This window comes from Papaver somniferum, unplaced genomic scaffold, assembly GCF_003573695.1.
Source record: "Papaver somniferum cultivar HN1 unplaced genomic scaffold, ASM357369v1 unplaced-scaffold_128, whole genome shotgun sequence".
In the NCBI taxonomy this organism is placed as follows: domain Eukaryota; kingdom Viridiplantae; phylum Streptophyta; class Magnoliopsida; order Ranunculales; family Papaveraceae; genus Papaver; species Papaver somniferum.
The window spans coordinates 392,593-415,799 of record NW_020621936.1 but is presented as its reverse complement, the minus strand read 5'-3'; the positions used below and the strand labels follow the sequence as shown (position 1 = coordinate 415,799).

Sequence of the window (23,207 nt, the reverse complement as noted above, 5' to 3'; positions counted from 1 at the left end):
AGTCCAAATTTGGGCTTTTTATCCCTTTTTGTTGCACTAGCCCAGTTGGGCTTGGATCTTCCTTAGCAACCTTAATCAACAGCTCAGCAGAATTGCACCAGCAGCTTCACAGCAGCAGCAAGCAGGAGGGAGCAGCAACAACAGCAACAGCAGCTTCACAGCAACAGCAACAGCAGCTTCACAGCAACAGCAACAGCAGCTTCACAGCAGCAGCAACAGCAACAGCAGCTTCACAGCAGCAGCAACAGTAGCAACAAACAAGGAAGTTGCAGGTCAGGAACAAGCAAGATTAACAAGAAAGAAAACAGAAAACAAGCAAACCGCTACCGAGTCCCCGGCAGCGGCGCCAAAAACTTGGTAGCTCAAGGAATGAGACCTAAAAACTACAACCTATGTTTTACCTACAAGTATACAGGGTCTTGATGAAGATAGAATGTAAATAGAGATTTGTCCACAGGGACTTGGAGGATTTGCTAAAGTTTTCTAAATTTCTAAAGTTATCTGAATTCAAAAGAAGGTACTAAGGCTTTTGATTCCACTACTTGACCCTAGGCTAAGGAAATTATGATGCAATGTATGTCTTGTTCTTTCATGAAAGACTACAATGAGGATTATACTAACTATCCTAACCAAATTACCCCTAGCATCAGTTGTCTTTAATCAGCACAACTAATCACAGGCATTTAGCTCCTCTAGCTAGTTTAGCTTAAGGCAATCTCTATAGTGGATTGAATTCTTGGCCAAAGACCTAGCTCCACTCCTAGTATCAACTGTCTTCTAACAGCACAGGTGATCACAAGCAGGTAGCCCAAATGGCTAAGCATTCATCCTAAGGCAATTCAGCTCAATAAAAGAACATACAAATACATTAACATTCCTAGCATATGATCAAGAGCTTCCTCTAAACCCTAGCAAGTGAATTAGAACATGGACATGCTTGTAATCATGATACTAACAGGTATAAACATGCTCCACATTACACAACATACAATTCACATTCAACCTTTATGCATAAGAAAGATTCAACATGGATGAATTGAAAATGAATTTTGAAATTAATATTGAACTGCAAATATTGCTCACTGGCTAGCCCAGAGATGCCGAATTTCACAACCCCTAACACCCTTTTATAGTTACAACAAAAAAAATTCCAAAATCCCCAAATCAGTGAAATTAGGGTCTGACAAAAAGTGAGATTAAATCACCTAATACATTGAAAACTACTCGAAAACTTTCACCCATGCCCCTAATTAGACGTACACTAACTTTCCCCCAAAAATCCCCAATTTATGAAATTAGGGTTTTACAAAAAATCCTTACGTAATCTCTGAAAACGACTGATAGCTCTCACCCATGCTTCCTTCTCGTCTGCTGATGCTACCCATGCCTTCGATTTATCCTCTAACCTCACCTATTTCATCAACTCCTAACCTAGGGTTCCTGTGAGATGAAACGATTAGGAGGTGATGTAATAAGTAGCTAGAAAAGTAGGTCTTGGTTGTTAGAAGTGATGATGGATCGAGTGGTGGTGGTTGAGTGATTTGTGGGTTATGGTGGTGGTGATGGAGACAGCTCGCTGTTGCAGAAGAGGGGAAGAAGGAGATGAACGAAGAGAGAAGGGGGTTGTTTGGTTTGGGTATAGATATTTAGTGCTCGGGTGTTGGGCGGTTGTAGCAAATTGGATGAACAGCGAGGATGAGCCGTGGGATGTGGAGATGATGGATCGATCTAACGACGAGATGGAAGGAAGCGAGGAGCGACCGTTGGATGCGAAAGTACAACGAAACTGACGGCTCAAGATGGAGTTAGGTGCTATAGTGTTTTTCAGGAGCTTCAGATTTTGATGCACTATGATGAAGCGACCGTAGGATGCTGAGATGATCCAATCTGACGGCTGAAGATGAATGCAGGTATGGATATTGGAAATGGGTTTGGGTGAGGGTTTTGGGCCTTGGGTATGCCAAGCCCATATCTTCTTTAAGAACAATTCTTCCTTTTCAAGCCCACTTCTAGCCTTTTGGTCTTGTGCACAACATTCTTCACGGCTTCCTTGTGTAATTCTTCCCGGCTTTTCACTACTTTTCTGCTCTTTTCGCTCCACTATTCATCCAAACTTTATTTATTACCTAAAAATGCAAAATTAATTAATAAAAATATTTATTCTTGAAAACAATGAAAATACAGAATATGGGATAAAATGTAGAATTAATGCACAAAAGATGAGTTAAATGCCAAGAAAAATATATAGAAATATGCACTTTTTAGCACTCATCAAGGGTCATACTTCCCAACACCGTCGTGATCTTGAAGCCTACGAAACTTGGGTTAAGAAAGATCGTAGTGCACGCCACACTATGTTGAGTAGCATGCACAATGATCTTATTGGAGAATATGAGGATTTTCCTATTGCCAAGCAAATGTGGGACCAGCTAAAATTTGACTTTGGTGGTACGTCCACCACTAGACTTCGCAGCTTAGTGCTGAAATTTGAGGTCTACCGAAAGGATCCCAAGCATTCAATGACAAAACATCTAAGAAGGATGTCGTCAATGATTCGTGAGTTGAAATATGCTGGGAATGTTCTAAGTGATGAACAACAAGTTTTAGCTGTGATAAGGTCATTGCCTGATTCTTGGGTGCATATGAAGCAAATTCTGACTCATAATGAAAGCATCAAGAATTTCTCTGACATATCTCGACACGTTGAGCTTGAAGCTGAGCGCCAAGAGGCGACACGTGTGGCTACCTTGTATGCTCAAGGTGAGCGCAAACCACAAGGGAAGCGCAAGAAAAATAGCCAAAGGGATGCTGAAAAGGCAGAAAAACCATCTAAGCGCCGTCGTGGAAAGCGTGCTGGAAAAAGAGACAAATCTAAGATGAAATGCTATAACTGTGGAAACAAAGGACACTTTGGCCGTGAGTGCACTGAGCCGAAAAAGGTACTTTGTTCATTTAACTCTGTTTACACATATGTGTGTTCACATGTAATGGTTGCTCACTCTCTCCCTGAATGGATTGTAGATACGGGAGCAACAAAACATGTAGCTCGAGATCGAGCGGGGTTCGTAGATTATCGACGTATTTCACGTGGTACATATAGAGTTTATATGGGCAATGGCACATGTGAGGATGCTATGGGAATTGGCACATATCATCTCTCTATGCGCTCTGGACGCATTTTAACACTTCACGATGTGTTATACGTACCAGGAATCCATCATAATCTACTTTCAGTTATTTCTCTTCTTAGTTTAGGGTACTCTTTTAAAATAGAAGACGGTAGGTTGGACATATTGTTTTATGGTACTTTGTTTGGACATGGTTATTTATGTAATAATTTCTTTAAATTAGACTTGTTTAATTCTATTTCTTCTGAGACTTTAGTGTCTGAAGCTAGTAGTAGTAGTGTTATTGACTGTGTGACTTGGCATGCTAGACTAGGACATATCGGGCAAGATAGGATGACTCGGTTAGCTCGAGAAGTCCATCTAGGCTCACCCGCTAAAGTTTCCTTACCCGTGTGTGAACCTTTTCTAGAAGGAAAAGCTTGTAGAAAACCTTTTGGTAAAGCCAAACGTGCTGCTCAACCTCTTGAGCTAGTACATTCTGATATTTGTGGACCTATGAATGTTAAAGATAGACATGGTTATTCTTATTTTCTCACATTTATCGATGATTATACGCGATTTGGTTATGTATATTTGATTGCTCACCGCTACGAAGCCTTGGATTGTTTCAAGCGCTTTGTTGCAGAAGTTGAGAATCAAACTGGGAAGAGTTTGAAGACTCTCCGTACTGACCGTGGACGCGAATATTTATCCGATATGTTCAGAGAATTTTGTGAGACTAAGGGAATAACTAGACAGCTTAGTATTCCAAATACTCCGCAACAAAATGGTGTTGCAGAGAGAAGGAATAAGACATTATTAGATATGGTTAGATCAATGATGGCACAAGCCAACCTCCCAATATCTTTCTGGGGGGATGCTATTATGATTGCGGCCTACATTTTGAACCGTGTCCCAACTCAATCGGTTTCTTCTACGCCATATGAACTTTGGAAAGGCGAAAAACCTAATTTAGTTAATCTGCGCCCATGGGGTTCAGCTGGTTATGTTCACAACACTTCTCATGTGTATGGAAAGCTAGGTCCTAGAGCAAGAAAGCTTGTCTTTATAAGATATTTTGATTGCTCAAAAGGATATGTGATGTATGGTGAACATCCAAGTGGAGGGATTAATGAGATAGAGTCCAGAGATATTGTTTTCATTGAAAATGATTTTCCTCGAATCAGTGACATTAACAAAAACTTGGAACTCTTTGAAATAGAAGAGAGTGAAGATATCTAAGCATCTTCGAACGAAGGTAGAGAATTAGTTTCTCAACCTATAATCGCTGAAGATAGTGGGAGTGGTCTACATCCTAGTGGGAGTGAACCGCTAGAGACACGAGTTTTTGAACCACGCAGAAGTGAGCGTGGAAAAGTACCCCGTCGTCACTTTGAAATTGAAGGGGGAATATTAATGTATGCTGCAAGTATTGAAGATGAGCCTACTTCTTTTAGAGAAGCCATCTCTTCAGTTGATTGCAATAAATGGATTTTTCCAATGCAATATGAAATTAAATCAATGGATAAGAATGACGTTTTGGAGTTGGTTGATCTTCCACCTGGGCGAAAGTCCATTGGAAACAAATTGTTCTTTAAAGTTAAACGCAAGGCGGATGGTTCAATCGAAAAATACAAAGCTCGTCTAGTGGCAAAAGGATATACTCAACAAGAGGGTATTGACTATGAGGAAACCTTCTCTCCCGTGGTAAGGTTTTCCCCAATTCGCCTCGTCCTTGCTATTGTTGCATATTTGGATTTAGAATTGTTCCAGATGGATGTTAAAACTACATTCCTTAACGGGGAACTAGACGAAGAGATTTACATGTCTCAACCAACGGGTTTTGAGGTCAAAGGACAAGAGCGCAAAGTTTGCCGTCTCAAACGTTCCATTTATGGCCTTAAACAATCGTCTAGACAATGGTATATGCGTTTCCATAAATCTATCACCTCTGCTGGTTATGAAATGATTGAGGAAGACCATTGTGTGTACATAAAACGATCCCAGGAAAGCATTCTTATCCTAGCCTTATATGTCGATGACATTCTATTAGCGGGTAATGATCTGGAAGGAATTGTCGCCACTAAGAAGTGGCTGTCCTCTAATTTTGAAATGACGGACATGGGTGAAGCTAATTATGTATTAGGTGTTAAGATCACGCGAGACCGCTCAAGAAAGACTCTTAGTTTTTCTCAAGAGACTTACATAAAAAAGATACTTGGGCGCTTTCGAATGCATGATTGCAAACCCATTGACACTCCTATGGACAAAGCATGTATCCTAAGTAACTACCAATGCCCTAAGAATGAAGAAGAAAAGAAATACATGTCCAATGTACCATATGCATCTGCGGTTGGGAGTCTTATGTACGTTATGTTGTGTTCTAGACCCGACATCAGTTTTGCAGTAGGGATGGTAAGTCGTTACCAAAGTAACCCTGGACCAGATCATTGGAAAGCAGTTAAAAGGATATTTCGTTATCTTAAAGGGACTGCTAATCTCCCTATTTGTTACCATGGTGAAGACATTAGACTCAGAGGATTTAACGATGCCGATTGGAGCAACGATAGAGATGAGTTTAGATCCACTTCAGGATACATTTTTAAACTTGGAGGTGGTGCAATCACTTGGTGTAGTCAGAAACAAAAGTGTATTGCTCTATCTACAATGGAAGCAGAGTGTGTTGCACTTGCGGCAGCCGTCCAAGAAGCTGTCTGGTTGAGGAGATTTCTTAAGAGACTCGGTGTCTCGGAACACGCAAAAGAAGCGGTGTTGCTTCACAGTGATAGCACATCATCTCTACCATATGTGAAAGATCCTAAATACCATGGAAAAACCAAACACATTGGTAGGAGATTCCACTTTATACGCGATATGGTTGCACGAAGAAAGGTTGTTCTTAAACATATCTCCACAAATAGAATGTTGGCTGACCCTTTGACTAAGCCCATTCCGAAAATTGCTTTTCAATCTCACGTAGAGAACATGGGATTAAATAGGATTTGATATGTAGAACATGTGATAATGACATTATTATTATAAGTATTAATGATTTCTTAAATGAATATGTTTTTATAGAAATCATATACTTTTGATGTGTACACGGATATTAAAGTTGTCAGCAGGCAAGAATCGGCCTACTCACACAGGTGATTCGCCTTGGCGCTTAGAATAGCGAGCAAGATGAGACAAAAAAAGAGACGTTTTCCGGAATATATGTTTTTCGGAAAACCTCGTGCTTTTAATGGCAAACTTTTCTATACAACTAGAAGTCGCCTTAATATGTTTAAGATGAGATCTTACAAAGAGATAGATCATTAAATGTATCCACCATTTAATGAAGCCTGTTATACAATCAAATGTGATTTTCTGAACAATTACTATGTGAATGACTGTTGGAACAGAAAGTCAAGTTAGGCGCTTAAATGGCGACTAGACTAAGATCTGTATGGCGTATGCTTTTTATGCTGGACATGCCCATTTGAGTGGGAGAAACGCCATAGCATACACTTTGTGATGTATGTGCTAAGTCGACCGACTGTGAGAGCGATGAATGATTCCCCGCTTCATTGTTGTGTGAGCCACTAGATTAATATCCAATTCATTTACCCCTTTGACTTGAGTTTATGTCATGAAGAGGATACTTAATGATGCTACTTTAGCATGTTTTCTAATACGATGCAACTTCCCGTATGATGATACATGTCTAGGAAAGATGTTAAGTTGAATTGGAACGATGTGAATTTCTTGGAAGAAAATTTGATGATACACCATGAATTGTGACTCATAGCTGGCCAGCGTTTTTCGTCTGTCGAAAATTATGAGTACAATTGATAAAATGTACATGGGTGCAATACTGCTTGCTAGAGGGATTAAGAGTATTGTGTCAGGTGTAGTCAAATTATTTGAGGTAATGAGATACGAACATTCTTTGTGAAGGGTTGATGTCTCCATGCTGACTTGTAATGAGGTTCTAGTATGGAGCTCCCAAAATGAAGGTATCTCGGCGGTCGCACAAACTATTTACTAATATGAACATTTTTCTCTTAGGACTTTGATTGGGAAGCATGCTGGCGTTACACACACTATGTGTGAGTTGGAGATGTTGGAAATATGGGCACCCATGTGTTGTGCATGCCCAAAGTCCACCTTGGGTGGTTACATAAAGTCATGTGCTTGACTTTTCCAAAAGGAAAAATCCTTCTCCAACTAACCAAGCCATGGTGAAACATGTGTCTTGTTTCTTGCCACCATGTCTTTGCATGATGATAACAAGTGTTTAATCACTTACTCCATGTGTTTATCTCCATGCTAACAAGTGTTAGTACTTGCTCCAAGTGTTTGGTTCTTCCTTGACACTTGCCAAGAGAGGATGCTTGAAGTTTGAGTATAAATAGGCTTCTAGTTTCATTTGTTGAAACAACAATTAGAAGTAGTAGTGAGTTTAGCAAGAGATAAACCAAGTATGGAGATTTATCTAGATAGTTCTAAGTGAGCATTCAAGTTAGCTAGCAAAGTCTTCTAGTATTCAAACATTAGTTGTAGAATCACTAAAATTCCTTTGTGTCCTTTGGAGAAGAAGTAGAAGTTCTATACGGTATTTAGTTTGTGGAAATATAGTTTGTGCTCATTTTTGTGGCACCTACTCACCGCTGAGTTTGGAGGTTCAAGAACGTGAAACGCAAGTGATCCTTTGGTTCGACGTCATCCTCATTTGGAGCGATTACAAGGTACGAACTAATAACCCGCTTCCGCATTTGATATGTTCAACTTACATAAATATTTGTTATATATGACCAACACTAAGGTTTGTCAAAAGGCTTTTCTGGCTTTTTGTTTTTCCTTGAATTTTTTTTGCTTTGATTGGAGTTGTTTTCCCCTATTTTTGGTGTATTGCCTCGCGTACTGCTTGTGTGCTTCTTAATACAATTCCTTTTGATCGATCAAAAAAAAAAGAAGAAGGAAGAACAAATGTGATGGTGGACCGTAAATGGGTCCCAACAACGCTATCACAAATTACATTCATTCTTGGCTCACAAAATTGATGATCAGAAAGGATAATCATATTTAAAAAAAAAATCAACCACAAGATTGAGTGCAATTGAGAATGACGCTCAACGCAATAAGAATTACATTTTAGCTTGGATTCTAAGTTGTCTTCCATGAAATTTTGAAATATGGCTTGAGAAAAGCGTGGAAGACTCCGTCTTGAAAGCCATTAGACTTTGACATTTCACAAATTTTCCACCCTTAGAATAAGTTAGATTTTACCTTTAGACTTGACATTTCATCCAACGCGCAAGTGGCAGTAATTTTTGATCTCGCTCTATCGAAAATAAAGTTTCAGTTGCTAAATTAGTCTCAGGATCGTGGTTCATTATTATATCCAACCATGTAGTTTACGGCCGGCCAGCTGCAAGATTCATACATTTTTCAGCCATCTTGGATGCTCTAATAGACGGGGATCAAAGTATAGTTTTGTCGGTGGGTACCAAGTACCAACTACCAATAACCAAATAAGGTTCCAAGTCGTGGGAATTTTCCGCTAATGTTATACTCCAGCCTGTATATCTCCACTAGCAAGATTTAACTTCATTTCCTTGCCTTTTCTTCATCAGTTTTAAGAGATTTCTCTTGCAGCTATATAAAAGATCCCGTATAAGACAATAACCTATAAACCGTTAAGCCAACAAAATCTTTTTAGCCGAAAAAGGATAGCTGCATTTTTAAGATGATAAAGGTGGAAGTGACTTCGACAGATATCATCAAACCATCATCTCCAACACCAGATCACCTTCGAACCTACAAATTTTCCCGCTATGATCAAACCTACAGTCTGGTTTATGTTCCCATCATCCTCTTTTACGATGGCGGTAATGATAATTACCTCGAAAGATCTGGCCGGCTAAAAAATCTCTGTCAGAAACCTTGACCAGCTACTATCCGGTAGCTGGAAGGATAAAGGTGACAAGAATATGTCCATAGAATGTACAGATGAGGGCGTTACCTATATCGAAGCACGGGTGCAAGGTAACATTTCCGATTTTATGAACCGGAATGCACTTCAGCATCTCCTACCTCAAGATCTCCATTCCAAAAATATACTAACTGATAACGAACCTCTACTAATTGTTCAAGTCAACTCCTGTGATTGTAATGGAATAGCAATTTGTATCTGTATGTCACATAAGATTGCAGATGCAACAACTTTTGTCACATTCATCAATAGTTGGGCTTTAGCCGCCCGGAAGTACACCTCTGAATCAACTACGGTTCTACCGACGTTTGATTTGTCGTCTATGTACCCTCCATTAAATGGACTCAACTTCATGGGATCAAATGATCAACAGATTGTTTCTACAAAGAGGCTAGTTTTCGATGTCTCTAAAATTGCAGTGCTAAGAACCAAGTACAAAGACCCATCAAATGGAGAGTGCCCAACACGGGTACAGGCCGTTTCTGCGCTTATCTGGAAGGCTGCAATAGCTGCAAGTTCTTCCCCTAGACAAAGTATATCAACCCATGCTGTAAACATGAGGGGAAGAACAGAACCACCATTGCCTCGTCATTCATTTGGGAATCTTGCCATACTGGTGGTATCACAACCTTCGAGAAACGAAAGTGAAGGGGCAGAGTTGGCGGGTCTCATGAAGGATTCAATAAGCAAAATCAACTGTGAGTATATAAAGGCTATGCAAGGTGAAGAAGGATACTTAAAGTTCCAAGAGTCAATGGCAGTGTCATTCGCAGGATTTATGGAGAATGATGCTTACTTTTTTAGTAGCTGGTGTAAGATACCATTATATGAAGCAGACTTTGGGTGGGGGAAGCCAGTTTGGGCGAGTGTTGTCATGCTGCCATACAAGAATATAATCGTTCTGATGGATGACAAAGCTGGAGATGGAATTGAAGTGTGGATCGGGTTGGATAAAGAAGAGATGACTCTGTTTGAACGCAACCAAGAACTCCTCGATTTTGTCAGTTTTTCAGACTGAATTTGTTAGTTTTTCAGATTGATGATAAGGAAAAAATAGAATTGTAAAAAAGAAGAGAAAAGAAAGTAATTTATGCTTATGAAGCCAAAGGTCTTTTGTTCGACGATCTAGTTGTTGGATGCCAACATGATAACTGTTAGTTTTAGCTTATGCTTCTGATCTTGTGCTGTCCGACTTGTTTCTTGTTGTACTGCCTTAACAGGTATGAATGGATAACTCCAGACAATGCATATTATATGTACCTGTTCTGTTCCAGTGTTGTTACCGAGTGTGAAAAACCTTAACCTCATCTGAAACAAAATGTAATCTTGGAACTAATATTGAACAACTTATTACTGCAAGTTATCGAAATGGGATCAAGTAGCAAAACAATACTGAGAAAATCAGGTTAATATATTCAAGTGAGAACTGCAGTGAGTAAGCTAATAAAAAAACGATTTTACAGGAGCGAGCAATCACACTAAAAGATGGGCGCGAACTGAAAATCATTGAACTTCAACATCTATTATTTACCCGAAACATCTGTACTCAAGAAGACCTTGTGTGCTTCTGAAATGTTGTGTACCACACTCCGTATATGTCGTTTCAATGAGAAATTTTAAGAAAGCTTCACATTCTGTAGCAAGATGCAATTTCCAAATAAGTGTTGGAAGGGTAGTAACTACACTAGATTATGACTTGGACATCACTGCAAACTTACAGAAATGTATGCAGTTATCTGTAGGTTGATTGGTAACATTATTTGAAAGACCAATCAATAAAAATGATGATTGAGACTGAACAACAGTGAATAGCAATACAGGATAAGCAACAATAGCAATTCAACTCACTTACATTACAATTGCTGAGCAGTGCACAAAGAACCGCTTTTTCGTTGGCACAAAGAACCGCTAAGTTTGATTCATTAAAGTAGAATTCATGTCAGATTCTTAAAGATAACGAAGGATTTTTTTATTTTTTTTAGCATTAAGGATCAGTTCCGCCGAGTACAATTACATGAACAACCAAATATAGTTTCTGTCTTAGCATATGCCATCTTTCTTCTCAGCTCAAGATTGAGTAGTTAAGCGTTTGTAAGATTCGATCAGGCACTTCCTCTATATGTACAAGGACAAACCTCTCCAGAAATTTCTTCTCTGGTATGTCCATAACTGATAGTAAACTTAGTGTTGACTTCACCAACCGCTTGGATTTCAATATCTTCAATACCTCATACCGTGGTTTCACCCTCTTCTCCAAGCTATAGCTAAACAATGTCGGCTTCGATGAAATATCCGTATGGCTGTAACCAAGCTCCTCTATAAAGAAATCCGCAACGGCTTTCACTTTCTGCTCAGAAACCCCCAAGCAATAGGGAGACTTTTTAAATGCAGATACAATATCTGACTCCGACCAACCATACCTCTCAAACATTTCAAATTTCGCTTTAACAGTAGCTTCGTTCATGCAACTTAACACAAATAAAGCATGAATAAACATTCCAGAACCCTTCTTGAACCCGAATTTCTCTGCCCGGGATACATTATTTTTCATCTGGTCTGCTTTTAGTGTGAAAAACCTTGGATACTGTAACATAAAACTTGAAATCCTTTCATCACGAACACCACATTCACTTAAAATCTCGACATTAGCACCAATTATCTTTGGAAGGTCCATAGTAAGTAGCCAATTACTTTTCTTGAGAGCCTTAACAATATTGGAATTAGAATGAAAATATGACTGCAGAAAGTTTATATTGGGTAAAAGAGTTGTATCAATACTGTATGCAAGAATGGATGGGTTTTTGTGAATGAGGTCAGTAATATCAGAACTGGATAAACCCAGCTCTTGAAGAAGAGTAAATTTAGGTTGAAGGGTTTTAACTTTTGTTGAAATCAATCTGGGGTACCTTGAAATGATACTGTTAATGTAAGAATCAGAGAACCCATTCTGCTTCAGAAAATCTGGAACATTATTTATATCTGTTGAGTTGATTTTGGTTGGAATTAGTTTGTCTTTTTTGAGACTAAATGAGTTGATGAAACTATTTCTTCCACTCAAAAGATGAATGTTTTTAGACAGAGTATACATTATCTTATCTCTAATAATAGTTACAGATTCTCTACTAAGAACTAGGCAGATACAAGAACTTACCTTTTTTGCTCTGAAATCTTAACGTGTGTGGAGATTTTGAGGTTGAGATGTTCAGAGACAGAGTTCTTTCATTTCCTTGTAAACTTCAGGCTGTAGTTGAACTTCCTTGGATAGAGTTCTTCTCTGGGTATAACCCAGTTGGCGGCCAGGTGGTAGATTTTTGTTTTTTGGTGCAAATAATAGCCAGGTGGTAAACTTGTATTGCGAAATGATATATATCCCGCGGGTCCAATCCCGCGGGTTATCCCGATTTTGGCTTCGGAAAGTCTAGATTCACGAGGAGAAAATCACGTTGATATCACCGTGAAAAAATCACTGTAATATCACCAATAGACACAAAAAAAAAATGGTGGGGCCCACTGAAAAACAAAAACCCACCCCCTTTGTCTCCTGTGGGGTCCCCGGGGCTGTGTATACCGGTGCTGTTTTGGCTTTCGTGAGAGAGGGGGTGGAACCCACTCTTAACCCACCCCCTGCAAACCACCGAGCCACAGGGGGATTCACATTTCGAACGCCATCTATTGAAGTCATCGTTAGAAGCAAAGATCTTTGGAAAAAGAAGGCGGGAAGAACTGACAGTAAAGATCTTTGGAAATGCAAGGGATTCTCTCTAAATAAAGTCTTTCTCTTGCCCCTCTATAGGAATTCTTGCAGTGTGCGACATATAATGTTCAGACTTCCCGTCTATACTCTTTAAGTAAAGAATCCTTCATTTCACCTGTTCTTTTGCCAATTGATCCTTCAACTACGAGTGTTCGCAGAGAACAGTCAAGACTTTGTTTTTTTTATTAAGCCAACATAAGATACAATCGTGACTTAAAAATATACAAGAATGTTCAGAAGTCAGACCGAGTATTCATATGTGAGGATGCAAGTCATTGTCAAAACAAAAACTATTTGAACATCAAACCAGAACCTAATAAGATACATTTATACAAGTGGAGAGAGCAATTATCAGCAAGAATCTTCAAGATACTTGAGCATGGTAACGATGAGTTTGCTGGGTATTATGAAGTTAACCTTGTTCTTTGTATGGAGTCCAAATGAGTTTGCTAACATCAACATCAAGGCCCCCCTGTCCGGCTGCTTTTAAATGCCGATCAAGTACCTTAGGATCTGCACAAATTGCATGCTGCCCTTTCCTGTACTGGATCAGGTCTAGACCCTGCAAGGTGGTCAAAATATCGTCTGCTTTTATGGCAGTCATGTCGCTAAGCTCCTGAAAACACAAGCGTAAATCACTCAACCCATGTTGGCATGTCTTCGCTTGGATCCTATAGTTAAATGTAGAAAAAGAAAAACAGTTAAAATTATGGGTATCATGAAGGTGTACCTTAATGGAGATATTGCTCTTGTGCTTTTTCAGGATGTCAAGAAGCACCCTTGTCCAGTATCCTCTGTAGCTCAGAAGTCCTAGGTCAGAAAGTGGCCTCTCCGGTGTCCCTACTTTGCCTTCTTTCTTAGAGAGCTCATAAGCTGTTTTATGTTCTATACATATTAGCAACTTTGGAATAGATAATAATAAATTATCCAGAATTGCTTTACCATATATTTCAAGTGCACAATGGTCGCAAGGATTAATGAAAATAAATAGCCAGGCATAGATTAAGAAGTTTCACATTACACGAGTTTTTAAATGGCAGGCTCACTAATTGTACAACAGATGTTCTTTGTGGCGATATAATTCAGAATATCAGATGAAGAAAATAAGAACTCATCAGAAACAAAGGGGAATACATGAAGAAACAGTAGGCAGAAAACTTACAAAACGCAATTAGAAACTTTCCATAGCCTTTCCTTTGATAGGGAGGAAGTGTTAAAATGCACGCCAAATTATAGGATTCCTCAGAATGTTTCTCCTGCATCAACCGTGGTAATTTAAATTTAGTCCGCCCAAAGACTCATTACAAATTGTTCTTCCGAGTAATGCCCTTCTAAGAGATGTATCTTTTACTCTGACCTTTCCTAAGAAATATATCCAATGAAGAAAAATTAGAGACTGTGACAGCCACTATAAACAGATGCTTACCTTTGAGAAATATCCAACCATGTGACATCCTCTTTCATCACATTCGCAAAGAACATAGAAGAGAAACAGATCAACATCATAGTAAAGAGTCTTGTGATCGAGAAACAGTTTCGCTAAGTAGCACAGATTTTGGCCGTAGACCTTGTTCTTCTTGCCATCAACCTGTTCAAGATGTTCGGACTCAGATGAGCTACATCGATTGGAAAAATATAAATGTAAAACATAACAGGATAATTCATTATATTGCAAAATACCTGTGTTACACCGATACGCCTAAAAAAAAAATCAGCCGTATCGATACGTATTTACACGGATACGCGTACTAATACTCCCAATACTTCAAGATACAACTCAGTTAGAAACCTTTGACTAAATATTAGATCTCAATATCTTAATATTAGAAAATTAGGTATTTTACTAGATTCTATGAGAAGTTTTAACTATAGTGACAAAATATTAGTTCCAAATCTGTCCACTGATCTTGCTCTAGACTTTCTTCCTTTTTATCCTGACATTTTCTCTCCAGTGAGGTTAATCATACATGCATGTATTTTGTTAAGTTTGTATCTTATATATATAATATATATATGTTAAACTACTGATATGCCGTATCGCTGTATTTTAGTTTTTCAAGTTGGTGTATCATAGTAGCGTATTGGTATCTTGTATCCGATACCGTATCCGTACCGTTGCAACACAGCAAAATACCAAAACAATGAGAAGACTGTAAAACGAAAAAGGATGAAAAATGAGACAGGCAAAGTTCTTTCTCTGGATGCATTAGGAGCTAGTTTGATCGAATGACCAAAAGTCCTCATATTGTTTATGCCTGTGCGACAGACGTAATTTTCAACCGTCCAGATGGTCACTTGGATTCTTGCTTCACATATTTTGTAAAAGATTAAACAGAAGCTAATAAGTAATAACATTTATTTTGTGAAAGATTAATAGAAGCTAATAAGTAATAACATGAATAACCCAAGTGGAGTGGTGAAGTAACAGCAGCTTAGCCATTTTTACTGCGAGTGAGTGTCACTGCAGATGCATCATTGTTTAGAAAGGAAGACTAGTACACCCTTTGAAATGTAACCTTCCTGCTTATACATTTATTCTTTCAACTGATATCAACCATATACATTTATTCTTTCAACTGATATCAAACAAGGTATGCCTATACAGGCTTGAAACTTATCTCTATATCACTCTTCTAGCTTATAATTGCTAAGGCGGGTTTCAGCAAGCAGTGAGAATATATTAGGGAGTGAGAGCTACTTTATCCTACAGCTCTTCTGGGAATGAAACTTATTATCATCTTTGATAAGTATATGTACTTTATTGCAGGTGCAAGAATGAAAAACTGCATAGCAGGTCAATACTCTTGACCGGAACTTTTATAACAAACCAACCAATTAATAAAAAGTTTGTAACTACAACTAAGATAGGCTACTTGCCTCAAACATTGAAAGTGTACCACTGCGATAAATTTCGTCACCAGGGGGATGCTTTAGATCACACTTCCTCTGCAGAGAAAAAGCAAACGAAATACAGTAAACAAACATCCATGATCTCCTTATCAAAAGAGGTTTTGTCAAAACATGTAACAGGTACAAATTTATTTTGTTGTATGAAACTGTAAATAGAACAACAAATAAAGCATAAACAAAAAGGATAGACTACAGGACTAAGTCATACTTGAAAAATAGCTAACATCAAGGCCCATGCTTCGTTGTACTTTATCATGACAACACATAATCAAATCAAACGGGAGGTGGTCTCTGAGAGTAGGTGCAGAACTAAATAACAGAGCTCGCACATTTGGAATGAGGTGATATGCGGCAAATAATTAAAATAAAAGACAACGCATCAATAGGGCTATAGCTTCCAAAGCAGAAAAAGAGAAGGAAACGAATGACTAGGTTTATCAAAGAATGGCAAGGAAGACAATTTAAATCACAGTAGCCCCTATAAAATTTTTACCAATTGCAGTATAAAGGACTTTAAAACAATTTCATGTGCTGGCAAAACCTGATCAGAAACTGAAGTTAACTCACCATATGCCTCTGAAGCTGTTCTTTACGCTTCATAAAATTGAGGCAGAATTCACAAAAGAACAGTTTCAGCGTATCATTGTATTCTGGTGGAAAAGGTGAGAAATACCACGTCTCGATCTCGTATCTCCCAAGTTCTATAGTTGCTATATTTTTGACTTTTGTGAATTCTTCGTGCTCACGCAAACTGGCAGCATCAAGCTCCTCATGGCCCTGCACATGATATGAAGAATGGAGACATGGAGTTATAGAGTTATACCAACTCAAAAGAACATTCTAAACGAACTAAGATGAACCAAAACTAAAGAAGAGAGTGTTCAACTCGTCAATTATTAGGAAATTTGGTTCCTAACAGAATGCCTGATCTTCCTTAAAAAGCAGAGTATTCAGCTTGAGAGAGACACATTGAAATTTAGAGTGAGGCTAGGTTTGGGTTTTCAGCTGTTCATAGTAAATATCCATGTAAAAAATGACAATCCACATTCTACATTTTCCCCCCTATACCAGCACTGAATTCCAAAACACAAGCAATAATCTCTTATATTTGCGAGTACATGACAATATTTGAATATCATATATGGTTATGGCAGATGGGTTCTATATAAAAAACAATTATAGACCCAAAAGTACAATTTTTAACAAACAATAAGTATGACAGCACACCATTTGGGGTCAGACAGATACATAAAACTATACCCACATGTATGGCCATGTCTGTATTCTGGTAATCTTCTAACTAACAATAAGCGACATACCTACTGGAGAACTGTTGAATGAATTCCTATGCTTACAAATTCAGGGTAGTTTGTGTTAGTTTTCCTATCTATGTACAAAAATGACTTTGAAAGAACTTCATGCGAAACCTACTAAACACAATGAATAATCAAGGAGGTCTTCCATCTTAGCATCGAACCGTTACTTCAACATGCTGTTATCTTAACTAAGTGTGAAAAGTCATTCGAATGTATAGAGGACAGGAGTAGGGAAAAAAACTTTTGCACATTAAAAAATGTTGTATCCTCTCAATATCATATCAGATGTCAAGCAGATACCACCATAAAAATTTAGTTTGCACATAGTTTCAATATGAAAATTTAGTTTGCACATAGTTTCAATATGTACATGTTATTAGATCTAAATACAAAGATAGATAAATGAAAAAGAGTAACAAATACAGGAAAAGGTATAATACCTCTAAGGATTCATAGTATGATAGTAAGATGAATATTTACTTACCTCGACATGTGTCTCGTCAATCTTACGCTTCTGATGGCGTGTCATTTTCAAACTTGTTGCCTTAAAAAAAATGTGTAAGAAATTTCCTCAAAGTTCAAGAGCGTAAGCACATCCAAGACAATTAAAAGGCAAAAAGACAACAGTACCTTGTCTTCAACTTTTTCATCGACATCAGTCTCTACCGAGTTCAAATCAAGTTGTTCAACCTTAACCCACTCATCAAGCCTCCTATTAACTATGAACAAAGCAAAGTCCATAGTTAGCAATCAACCTTTGAAAGAATTATAGTACAAAACAGAACAAACAAACACCTAATTGTTCAATCTGATCAACTTGCCGCCTTACCTTTAATTTCCCAAAGAATGCAATAATTACCAGAAAAACACACAAACAAACAAACAAAAACCTATTTACAAGTTCACATTAAACACAAAATATAAGCTATTCAAATCAAGCATGCCCCAACCCCAATTTTCAGAAATTATTCTATTTTTCAAGAAACTCTGTGAGTCATATACAAAATCCCTAAACCCTATTTTAACAACAACTTTTCGTTCTTGTATAACCTAAAAAAAAAAAAATTAAGCAAAAAAAAAAACAAAAAAACTTACATTCAGTGTAATGAACGTAGTATTCATAATCATTAGGACCACCACAAGGTAATCTTCTTCGTTCAATGACTTTAACAGGATGATATTTTCCATCTCTCCATCTACACATAACACGACTACCCACTTCAAGTGGAGAACCTCCTCCACCACCAGCGCCACCTAATCTTCTCCTCCTCAAAGAACCATCATTGTCAGGTGTTAATGGCTGCTGGTGCTGTTGTGGTTGTGGATGGGGATTTAAAATTTGATTTTGATTCTTTGAAGAAATTAATATCTCTCTTTCTTTGTCTACTTCCGTCGGAGCATCAAATCCATCTCCATGATGATTCTGTTGTTGTTGCTGCTGCAGTTGGTTTCCATTGCAATTAGCGTTTGTTCCATTCGATGTCGTTGTGGTTAGGGCTTCCAACGAACCCATTCTTCCCCTTTCTTTTTCAGGATTAGAACAGAAAATAGTTTAAGAAGAAGAAGATGCGCAGATCTGGGTTACGGGCACCAGTTCCGAATCAAAGCCGACCCTGATGTTAGGATGAGGACGGGCCCAGCTTAAAAGTTAATGGCACCCTTTAATTTAGAGGATGGCGCCTCCCGGTACTTTCTAGCGTTAAAATCTTCCAATTATGTTTGCGAGACGGGAGAGTTGAAGGTTATATAAGAAACCTGTTCTCAATAATTGACTTGTTGTATACATATATATAGAGTACGAATTACAGGACTTTTCTTGAATGCGAAGCAAGATCTATATAAAAAGGGAGTTCCTTTATATAACCCTAGAAAATACTAATCGTACCCCCATTAATTAGTTATGTTAGGTATAATTTTCTTTTTCTTTATTCTTGGATAGGCTAAAGTCGGACCCATGTCTCTACCCAAATTCAGCCAACTGGACTACCCCATTGCTAGACCCAATCCCGCCAAACCCCTCTATACAACTAACTAAATACAAATTTCTATTATGGTGGGGATCGAACTCCTGACTTCCTCCTTACTGGAGTTGATGGGATATCATTGAGCTATGCTCTTGGACCCTGTTAGGTATAATTTGATTAACATGAAAATTGTTGAATGATCAGAAATTTTTGATACCGATACCCCATTCAAAATTTGTTATGTAACCATATATAAACGAAAAAATATATATCTCTATATATTCGTTAAAAAATCCATTCAAATTTTTATTCTAAATACAGAATGTAATTCTAATTGAGATTATATATTCTGCCTAATATATAACATAATTTTAATTACGAAATTAATTGTGAGATATATAAGAATACATGTCATGGAAGAACATAGAACACTCTAGGTAAATCAACCATGCAATCCTTAGTATCCCATTTAGAAGATTTAGAGATTGAACCATATCATGAAGACTTGGGCAAGGTTCACAGGTTATTATAGAGAGCATGGACCTGGATGAGCCATCAATAAACACATCAGCTTCACTTATGGGCTTGTAACAATCACCAGACGACAATGGTTGGTCGAGATTGCAACCAATATTTGAGAACACTTAATCTGGTCGAGATTGCATCCGTTTTCATTCACTGTTCCGTTTTTAATTTCACTTAAATTTGTGATTCAAGATGCACATAATTTCAAAGAAAATCTTCAAAGGCATTTTAACAAACAGAGAAGGTGTAATGTACAAAAATGTAAGTCTTTCAAACTAGGCTAGATAAACTATAACATAAAATTAATATCAATATAAATCCAAGGTGGAGTCTTTGTCAATATCTCTACTTTCCCTTGATGAATCAGACAATCACCACTAATACAGAAGCAAGAAATCAACCAGATGAAAAATTAAATTCCCAACGAAAACAATTTAAAAGCCAAAAGTAGGGTTTTTTACGAGCTAACATTCATTGTATACATTCCACTATTGTTTTTGTCACGTATCCCAAAAGAAAATTTAAGGTTTGAGGATTTACAGACATAGGGAGGAAGAAAGAGAACTCTATTCCTGAAGAGATAAAGATACATGAGTTTGTGTTTCTATTTAAGATTTGTTGTTTAAGGGTATGAAAAATTTATAATTCTGATGGGGTAGGTAGATAAATGTTGGGGGTATGTAGATAAATGGGTATCGTCAGTATTTCTGGGGGTATATACAAGAACACCCTATAAAAATTACAAGAATTATTACATGCAGTTTATAAAAAAAGACTTATGGATGCATGATATATATAGAAATTACAAGATATTATTACATGTAGTTTATAACAAAAGAAAAGGCTGGAAAGACCGGTCAGCTATGTTACGTATGTAACATTTCCGACACTCCCCCTCGATCGAAGTGGATGATCAATGATATTGAACTTGGATCAAAGAAGACAAAAGTGATATTTTGGTGTAGATTTTGTAAACACATCCACAACTTGATCTTTGCATCTTCTGTTGAACTGGCTTGAATATCGGGTCGATTCGTAGATGGTGGCAACAAACCTCTGGATTGATTCCCTCCATATCTTGCATTTTCCAAGCAAACACATCGATATGGTCTCGAAGTAAATCTTCCGGTCGCCTTGCTTCTTCATCGGTCAGCAACGTTTCTATCTTCATTATTTTTGGTTCTTCCTCCGACCTCAAGTTTAGTTCCCGAGTTGTTAGCAGTGAAGTTAGGCTTCGGGTTTTCAATAGGCATTGTGACATTTAATTGTTATGCGATTTAATTCCCACCCACCTTCGAGTAGGTGTTATCACAAGACTCTCCTCTTCTAGATGGTCCTCGTAACCTTCTTACCTCGTACCGAGGTCGGGTGTTTTCTTGATCCAAAGCCAGATTCCTTTGTTGCGGCTCCCTCATCATTTCCTCCTACCTCATTTGGTTTGCCAGTATCATAGCCAAAGTCGCATCAGTGCTTTCGTGACTTGATGGGTCGTTTTAGTGACCACTACACATTAATTGTCTCTTCCCGAGACGAATCTGTCTTAGCCTTTCTTCTTCTCGATCCACAACAGATACATTCAATATGAGATTCATGGAAGATAAGCAATCAAAGAATAACATAAGAACACAAAGATATACGTGGTTCGACAAGATTACCTACGTCCACAGGAGATAAAAATGAATCTTATTATTTCTCACAAAGATACAATAGTGGTAATGCTTAGTAAACTCTCAAGGATAGGTACACTTAGTCTCTCCCCTTGCTCACTCCACTTAAAAATCCTGCCTCACCTCATCACATCGCTGGGTATTTATAAGCAAGAGTCATGATACATCGAAACAATAGTGTTAAACTATCCTATCAACCTTGATGTTCCTTTCGGGTGAACCCTCTCGATGCTTGTTGATCATCGCTGTGGCCACCCGTTATATGTGTATCTCGATGATTCTTCGTGTAGCGCCCCCAAAGTTAGCAGCTGACTAATCCAAGTGATTAACTAAATAAAGAGGCGCTAAGCCTAAATCATTTACTTAAACATTCAATTAAGAAATCTGCTACAAAACTTAACACTAAACGAACCCCGCTCAGAAATATATATACAAGAACTCCTCTCAAATGATACATATACAATAGTCATTTGGTTTGCAAATAAAATTTACAACATAATAAATATATCAATATTTAACTAATTAACGGAATCAACTCCTCGAAGCTTTCGCTGCGCAACTCTGGTCTGTCTCTGAAACTGAAAGTGGGAATGGGTGAGCACATCATCCCTAAAAGGGGTACCCAGCAGGAATAACATTTCACTTTAAAGAAATCATGAGAAAGATTTGGAAAACAGTAACGTTTTCCCAAACATCGACAAGTGACCAAGTCACTCGAAATAAACAAACATGTATATGGACAAACTCCTTCGTCAAACAATGTATAATATGGTTGTGCAATTCCGAACTCGCAAATCCATACATAATCGTATGTATGGATGTCGACAGTTCCGAACTCTCAAACTTCCGACCAATATATCATAAAAGCTCTAGGTATAAATGTGAAGGAGCGTATCTTATATACCACACGTGGAAATTCTCATTTCCCACAACAATTCATGTGACAAACAAACATTACAATTCCTTTCCAAACCGTGGAAAGATTAACAGAATTCATAGAATTATTATCATAATGCAATTTAAATAAAGCATTGAATGCGTGACAAACAATGCATGAGTTGATAAACATAAACTTTTGTAAAAAAAACATAATGATTACAAAAGAGTTGAAGGTATTATCACCTCTTTTGATGACAAGCCACGCCTACCTCGAGATCCACGATCCACTGGTTCATCCTTTGAATCGATCGTTGTTAATAGACTAACTGCAAATGCAGTTGCAAGCTACAATCTTCTACGACTCTTTAATCACCATTATCCATAAGCTGAACTTCAGAAACACTACAACCACCACTAACCAATACATACACAACATTATCAACAACTTCTACAGCAACAACAATACCACCAGACTCCATTTGTGTGTCACATTTAAACTTCAGTTACCCTTTAATGTTACCACCTTCCATGTCTTCACCAGATTCATCAACAACATACATCACTACAACAACCTGCAACACCAGTTACATCTTCACAGGGAAATACTCATTTCATCTCTAAAACAGACTCAATTACAAGATACTCCTTGAGCAGTCCCAATGGCTCTGTGGTTGCATTTCTTAGAAACATTCATCTAACCCTAACCATTCCAGACTCAACAATATTATCATCTCCTCCTTCTCCCTGTAACTCACATCTATCCAATACTAAGACTAATTCTTAACACATCCAAACCTTGTAACTCAATCACAAGACTAAGCTATAATCATAACATCATCTGCATTTACTAATTCTATTCAGACAATACCTTCATCATTTCATATACTGCCTGCACTTTCATCTCTACCACCATTTTCATTTTTATTTCCGCCTCATTAACACCCGCACCCTAGGCTCCAATAACTGCAACTCTAGCTAGCCTTGCACCAGTGAATACATCACCGACAGTTTCATCTTTAAAGCCCTGTTACTCAAAACAACCACACTAGTTCATCTCCACATCCATTCCCGCATCAACCTCAGTTCAATTTCCAATTACACATAGGAT

At 37.9% G+C, this 23,207-nt stretch overlaps 2 protein-coding genes and 1 pseudogene across 2 annotated transcripts; 1 reads left to right on the top strand and 2 right to left on the bottom strand.

The window, feature by feature from the left end:
• Positions 1-8,776: 8,776 nt before the first annotated feature.
• Positions 8,777-10,102, top strand: LOC113332090 (annotated as a pseudogene).
• Positions 10,103-10,209: 107 nt separating this feature from the next.
• Positions 10,210-12,172, bottom strand: LOC113332089 (transcription termination factor MTERF4, chloroplastic-like). The gene is made up of 2 exons (XM_026578762.1): positions 11,210-12,172; positions 10,210-10,392 (listed from the first exon to the last, which is right to left on the bottom strand). Exons 1-2 carry the CDS (start codon positions 12,170-12,172, stop codon positions 10,210-10,212), a joined length of 1,146 nt encoding a protein of 381 aa, XP_026434547.1.
• An 817-nt stretch (positions 12,173-12,989) lies between these two features.
• On the bottom strand, positions 12,990-18,729 carry LOC113331967 (histone acetyltransferase of the MYST family 1-like). Its single transcript, XM_026578613.1, has 9 exons — positions 18,160-18,729; positions 17,695-17,783; positions 17,549-17,608; positions 16,316-16,525; positions 15,716-15,784; positions 14,265-14,426; positions 14,001-14,094; positions 13,569-13,711; positions 12,990-13,454 (listed from the first exon to the last, which is right to left on the bottom strand). Exons 1-9 carry the CDS (start codon positions 18,575-18,577, stop codon positions 13,251-13,253), a joined length of 1,449 nt encoding a protein of 482 aa, XP_026434398.1. The 5' UTR covers positions 18,578-18,729; the 3' UTR covers positions 12,990-13,250.
• Between the last annotated feature and the right edge of the window lie 4,478 nt (positions 18,730-23,207).